Raw genomic sequence first — 7,500 nt, 5'->3', positions numbered from 1 at the left:
CGTGGGACCCTGTCAAATGCCTTCTCCAGGTCAACGAAGCACACATACAACTTCTTTTCCTTGTCTAAGTACTCCTCTTGTAACCTCCTCAAAATGAAAAAGGGATGTCTAGAAAATGCTGATGTAGAAACCCAGACCTGCAGACCAAGAAAACGCACCAAATTCTGACCAATTCAGTTCAGTGACAAATAATTTAATGACTTTTTGCCTCTGTGATTTATATGGATGAGCCTCAAAACCTGTGTTGAAAACATGTCACTATATCGCAAGAAAACGGTATAAACCTAACCAAGCATGCAGCTTGGTTAGACTGCTTACCTAAGACTGCTAAGTGTTGTCCAGTTCACTAACTATTAAACAAAGTTCCTGGAATTTACTAAGTTTTTATGCACAGCAGATGGCATGTGATGACTCGTGTGATGTGTATGTTGGTAAAGAGTTAACATGAATGACTGAATTCTTCCTTAATTATTTAATAAGTGTTTTGAGTGCTTCCTTTAGGTTGGCCCTTTCTTAATTGGGTATTTCCAAATTTGCTGTTAAAGTAAGGAAATTAATTTTACTCATGATACAATTCTGCCTGGTGCAATAGTACTTCTTTGTATACTTTGCTAAAGGAAGTTTGTTTCCTTGTGTAGGTCCGCTAACTTGCCTTCTATAACTGATTTTTTTTTTTTGGCATAAACCTAACTTTGCTAAACACTGTTTAAGTTACGAAATAATATTACTGACACTAAATGGTTATTTGCTAGCTCTGCATTTGCTAGGTCTTCTTTTTTTAGATCTGCATTTTCAAGGTCTGCATTTTCTAGACACCCCGAAAAAGGTTCGATTGTATCTTTTTTCGTCTAAGCCTGACCTTATTTTATATGGAGACTTTAAATTCAAACTTGTGCGATTGTCTTCGTTTTATCATCACCATTTTGGCGATGGGCGGCCATCGCTGCCAAAAATACAAGAAATTGAAATGGAACAGAGAAAACAGACTGAAATGGTTTAGTGATGGTTTGCCAAATGAAATAAGTGGTTTTGAAATGAAGCTGTCGAACAACAAAAGGTTAAGTGTTCTTTTGTGAAGCGGTTTAGTCAAAATTGAAATGATTTAGATTGTTTTGAAATGGTTCAGATAATGATGTTAAAACAGAACAGACTAATTCAAATTGGTTTATTTGACTGAGAATCCATCCGTGGACAAAATATGAAATTATCAGGGGAGGAGCAGGCGTGGCTAAGTTGGTTAGTGCGCGGCTTTCCGAGCAAGAGGTCCCTGGTTAGAGGGTCCCTGGGGAAGGGCAGTGTGGTAAAGGGCGCACTGTCGGTTTCATTGATACCAGTTTCGTAACTGAAGGAACTACCAACATTAAATAAAGTGCCTTTACTTTACTTTACTAGGTCTGACAATGAATGATCATGTGCCCTGTAGCAGAATGGTTTACTCACAGAAGGCACAATTCAGCTAATTGGCAAATGACTTAACTCATCGGCAAATGGCTTAATCAAGTGTCAAATGGTTTAAGAGACTGGCAATTGATTCAGTGCAAAGTCAAAGTCAAATGGACAAGACAAGACTGCAATGGTTTTGTTAGGGACAGTTCAACTAGTTGAAGGACGACTTACTGTAACTAACCGGCAAATGGTTTAATGGCCGGGCAAGTGATTCAGTGCAATGTGAAATGGACAAGAGAAGACTGAAATGGTTTTGTTAAAAACGAATGGTTCAACTAATTGACGGACGACTTAACTCATTGGCAAATTGTTTAATCAAGTGTCAAATGGTTTAATAGCTGGGCAAGTGATTCAGTGCAAGGTCAAATGGACAAGTCAAGACTTAAATGATTTAGTCGATGGGGGGGTCTGACATAAATATCTGTCGACAGCCCAACAAAACTTGGCACGAACCTGACAAGGTTTTTGTTCTCCGTGTAAAATTGTTTTCTTCCTCGAGAGCAGGGCTAAATGTAACTGATTAATGATGTCCACAGCATGAAGATAAACAAGATAAGGTCTTGTGTCCCAGTTCAGAGTTGTCTTCTCGATAGCTTTACTCTGTTTTTTTATGTGAAATGGAAACTGTGTCGAAGTGGGGTTTCGTAAAGAGCGTACTGTTTCACATACAAAAATGGAGTAAAGCTATAGAGAAGACAACTCTGAACTGGGGCATAGGACCTTATCTTGTTTATCTTCATGCTTTGGACATCATTAATCAGTTACATTTAGCCCTACTCTCGAAAAACAAAAAGAATACTTCATCCAAAAAGAAGGAAGAAAACAATTTGACCCGGAGAACAAAAAGCCTGCCAGGTTCGTGCCAAGTGTTATCAAGCTGACGACAGATATTTACGTCAGCCCTCCCCGTGGACTAAATCATTTCAGTCTTGACTTGTCCATTTGACCGTGCAGTGAATCACTTGCCTGACTATTAAACCATTTGACACTTGATTAAACCATAATGCCAGTGAGTTAAGTCGTCCGTTGATTAGTTGAACTGTTCATTCTTTAACTAAACCATTTCAGTCTTGTCTTGTCCATTTGACATTGCACTGAATCACTTGTCAGGCCATTAAACCATTTGCCGGTGAGTTAAGTTGTTTGTCAACTGGTTGAACCGTTCCTTCTTTAACTAAATGATTGCAGTCTTGTCTTGTCCATTTGACTTGGCACTGAATTTCGATTGCCTGTCCCTTAAACAATTTGGCACTCGATTAAACCATTTGCCTTCTATTGATTAAACTATTCTGCTACGGGGTTCAAGATCATTTGTTGTCAGACCTGATCATTTCACATTTGTGACCTTTCACGCGAATAGGGGGCTTATAGATTTCATACATGTAGTGAACCGTGAAATAAATTTCACGATCACAGCCCGTGAATTTAATATTGATGTTAACTAAACACTAAGCAACCAAAGTCGATCTTAAGCCTTGATTTCAAAAAGACACCTGTTTATCTTAACTGTAATTTTCCTATTGAATGGGCTGCCACTAGTAAGTTTTAAGATCTTGAGAGAGCTGGATCAGGGAGAAAATGATGTCAAAGGCTCACTAGCTACAATCTTCAACAAAAACCTTGAAACACTTTGAACATTCTCGCACCATATTCGTCCCCCTCCCTTTTTCAATGTTGTTGCAGCCAGTCAAACAGTAAAATGTCATCTCAACACTGTCCAGGAGAAGGGGGTGTTTCAAGGATTTTTGGCGAGGATTGTTGTTTAAGAATGCAATGCGTGTGTATGCCACATAATTAATATGCAGAACAGGAGTTTTGGGTGTTTCAGACTTTTAAACTCATGGTTTTTACTTATAATAAACTGCTTGGATCCAACCCTCTGAGGTCCAATGGGTCAGTTTTGAACATGACTAATAGTGGACCATGAAATCCTAAATTTACACTTAAAGTAAACAGGCTTTGGATAAAAGTCAAAGCTCAATATTTTGCCAGTCAGGTGTTAAGCAAGCACACTTTGAAAATCTGAAGGAAAAAAGGAAGTGATTATTTTGATCATAGGGGCACTTTTAGGAGATGCCTCTGTAAGTCATGACTATTGTATGCCGAGCCCAGGTCAGGGGATTAATCCTCTGCCTGGATTTTACATGTAAGTTTTGCATGAGCACAAGTACATGCTTAATCATAAAGATATGTCCTTCTTCCTTTCCTTTTACACGTTACAGTAAAGTTATTATTCTGGGCCCCGTTGTTCAAAAGCCAAAGGCCTGGCTAATAAAATGAAAGTTAACAAAATATTTAATAATGCTGTGAAATTAAATTGACTTTAAAAGAGTGTGGTTAAACACTGATAGTTGTTATTTTGGCAATAGTTATTGGAGCAAGGATGGCACAGTCGGTTAGTGCGCGGCCTTGGTGCAAGAGGTCCTGAGTTCGATTCCCGGATCTCGCATCCTTGTTTCGACTTTTTTCCTTTCTGTGTCGCTAAGTAGCTTTAAATACCCGTAAAACGGAGCACTGATGGAGAGGGGGGAGTAAAATTAGCGCACCGTCGACCTCAGGTTTGTCAGTTGAATCACTGTTATGAGTTATCGACATTAAATGTGGTAACTTTACTTTTTTACTTTTAATAGGGTTGGTTGGCTGCCAAGCGGTGACAGTATATCATCACCAGGGGATGAGTGTACTTCAGAGTTGTCATACGCTGTAACAGTAAGTTGGCTGATACATGTACAATATTTGACCAAAGAAGTTGAGAACAATCTCAAGTTTAGTCTGTTTAGAGAATACATTTTGTAGCTATAATAAACAACTTCATTGCTCTTTGGAGGTTGGGTGCCAGAGACATCCTGGAGCTTCCACTATTGGCTCTCCAAGATGGAGACTGCACCGATGGCTGGCAGGCACCCGTCACACTGATACACAGTGGAAAGCAGAGGGTGGGGAGGGAGGGAACAAAAACCGCTAAACGCTCCACACACAATGCTCCTACTTCTCGCCACACTGATAAATAAGCGCTACAGCCCAAAGCACGAGGAATTCCACACATGCGCAAGTATACTAAAACCACTGACCAAATGGCTGCAGTCGCTCCTAGTTGTTTACTTGGTTAAACTTCGTTTAACCTCATTAAAAGCTTAAAAAAAACTCTCCCAAAGCAATACTGTTTATGGAGAAGCACAAATAACCAAGATATATGTATGGTGTATCAAACAACAGTGTTTGGTGGGGAAGTGAGGTTCATCCATGTACATGTAACTAGAATGTTTGCAGTATTTCATTGAAAGAAATTTGTTTAGATAAGGAGAAATGTGTGGTCCAGAAAATATAATTATCCATACCCAACCAGACAGAAATTCACTTAGACCCATTAAAAGTTAGTAGGCTGAGTCATTTTTTCAAGAGCCCAGAATAATATAAAAGTGAATAATTAAAAGTGAGGATGAATCACCTAGTGATAAGTTAGGCGCCCGTTTGGGCTACTCGTTCAGAAATTTGGTCGCCAGCGCTCGCAAATAAGGAGCCCCAGGCGACCGGGCGACCGTAAGGCAGCAGCCTTGTGAAGTGATGTACTGTTTTTCGATCAACTGATGCAACACAGATTGAAGAAGCATAGCTAGGAACCACACCTTTGCACCTTTTCCGCGGTCATGTCTTTAAGGTTTCGCATACATAACGCTTTTGGAAAAAAGAAAACCTGATTTAGAGGAAAAAGTAATCATACAATCATGTAAATGATATAGTTGAACTTATTTATGTCTTCAAAAATGATCTACCATATCAGTAAGTAGCAATTTTTGTACTGAGTTTGAAATTAACCCCTTGGAATTGTATTGTATTGTCCAACCCCCCTTCCCCTCTAGAATTTCCTCAGCCTCTGACCCCCAACCCCCACCCCCTTGGAATTTCCAATTTCCTCCGTGGTGGGGCATGGATATTAATTTTTTTGGAACCACACAATAAAGAGAACCTTTCCGGCAAAAAAAAATCATCCTGTTAGATAAAATTCCAGCCTTTAAATTTTCAAAATTCCCATTGAATGGAAAGCATTCGATGTCCTCGTGTCCTTGTGTGTCGTTTGATTGTGCAAGTTGATTTCCAATACACATTTCGTGTGATACCTTGATCGGATCCCAGTGATTCATTTTGAAAATTGTGTTAATGGGTACAGTGTACCCCTCAGGCAGAAATCAATGGGTCACAACTCAATTGCAATGGGTCAAAATTGTAACCAAGACAGTTTTTTTCAATCATACGCTTGATGTTTTTTAAACCACAGACATCTGAATTTTATTACATATATAAAGAGAAAAGAAAAAAAGTCCTCTACCTACCTATGAATATACATATAGTGTATATTTATAGACATCATAGGTAGAGGATTTTTTGTCTTTTTTCTTGGTATAGGTATTTATTGATTAAAATTCAGATGCCTGTGTTTAAACTTGTAAAGAAATAACAACTATAAAACAGAACAAATAAAACTGTCATTTAGTGTCTAATCACTGTAATATTCAGGAAGTCAATTTGAGAACTTGCAGTTTAAACAACACAAGAAAAGGACACTAGTTGTCTATTAAAAAAGAATAGTGCTTTTAGAGACCCGTTTAAGAACACTAAATGACTTCAAGAGAAAAGCAAACACACGGATATTTGCATACGTCCTTAAGAGCATGTGCTCATTAACGTGATACCCGTGACAACAATACAATCGTTCAAACCTTGTTTCGAATATTCCAAGAATCGTGTTTGTCGCTCGCATGAAAAGTTTCTTCTCTGAACAAACATTGCGGAGATAAAACATACCTTCTTCGTTAATCTAGGCTTTCCTGTGCACTGAAATTTGCATCCTTGGTGGCGTGTTGATATTCAGCTGTCGAACACCTTTGAATGACTTTCCGTGGGAGTTTTTGTGCTGTTCGCTTTCGCATGGAGTCTGAACTCTGACTATTTATTAAGTCGGAAGGTGGAAATAAACGTGTATGCGTTGTATGTTTATCATTTCAGGTGTGAACTTTTAGCTTTTGTTTTTATGTATATCATTAAATGCGTGCTTTTTTCACTCTGTTTACGTTAACAAAAAGAGTTCGCAGTTATTAATTGTGTAAGGATAATTGTTCTCAAATTCATCACATCCTTTTGATAACTCTCAATTTTTTGGTGCGTCTTATAACCGAGTATTTTCGCGTAATTTTCAGTTTGAGAACTTAGCTTGATTAAACTGCTAAAGTTTGGGGTGCGTCTTATAACCGAGTGCGCCTTATAACCGAATAACTACGGTATGCGTACACGGGACGCGCTCGACGGAAACCAATGGGTATTTAATGAATGTAATGCGTAAAATACGCAAAACGCAGGGCAAAATGAATCACTGGGATCCTAACACTTCCCACTTTCGATTATCTCGCGCCTCAAATAAGACCTTGATGCAACAATTACATGTAACAATGCGTATTGACACAGGTGTTGTCTTATGGGTTGTGGAAGATCGCTCTTGCCTACAATTTATGGACATTGCAATTGCAATAAATAAGTTGTAGGAACTTGTTGGTAGAAGTGAAATCTCCTACCTGTAGCTTCTTAGGCACCCATTTTGCACTTAGCCAAAGCATTGTTACACTTACTTTATATGTGTAATAATTTAAAATTATTATTGCTCAAACTTAATCATCAAGTATTAATGTTTTACATTGTTACTGTAACATTGTCATAAATTTGTTTTCTAACAGCTTCAGAAAGATGGGTTTGTGTCCTTTACCTACTACTTCACTGACGAGATATACACAGTGTTCCGTGTCTTTGTAAGTAAATAATTATGTTAATTAGAAAAAAATACAAAAATCTTTCTTTCTAACTACAGTATTTTCTGATGAAACGATTGCTTAAGTAACAATAATTGCTTAGAAACTCTATGCTGATTATACATTTTTTGCTCATCACTCTTCATGCCATTTTGTATACAAATGTGTATGAGTGATAGCTGCTGAATTGACTGCATGGTAAAGTGATAAGTACTTTTTATTTGACAGGAAACAATAATGCTCCTAATTAATTATG

At 38.1% G+C, this 7,500-nt stretch overlaps 1 protein-coding gene across 2 annotated transcripts in view; it reads left to right on the top strand.

Moving 5' to 3' along the window:
• Positions 1 to 7,500, top strand: part of LOC138009442 (endosome/lysosome-associated apoptosis and autophagy regulator family member 2-like) — a 69,752-nt gene that overhangs the window by 10,703 nt on the left and 51,549 nt on the right. For both annotated transcript variants that reach the window (XM_068856458.1, XM_068856459.1), the window contains exons 4-5: positions 4,077 to 4,155; positions 7,173 to 7,244. In XM_068856458.1, the coding sequence (XP_068712559.1) occupies positions 4,077 to 4,155; positions 7,173 to 7,244 (151 nt within the window). The remainder of the gene's footprint in view (positions 1 to 4,076; positions 4,156 to 7,172; positions 7,245 to 7,500) is intronic.

Source organism: Montipora foliosa, chromosome 7 (genome assembly GCF_036669935.1).
Source record: "Montipora foliosa isolate CH-2021 chromosome 7, ASM3666993v2, whole genome shotgun sequence".
Lineage (NCBI taxonomy): Eukaryota > Metazoa > Cnidaria > Anthozoa > Scleractinia > Acroporidae > Montipora > Montipora foliosa.
This window is presented reverse-complemented; position numbering and strand designations above follow the sequence as displayed.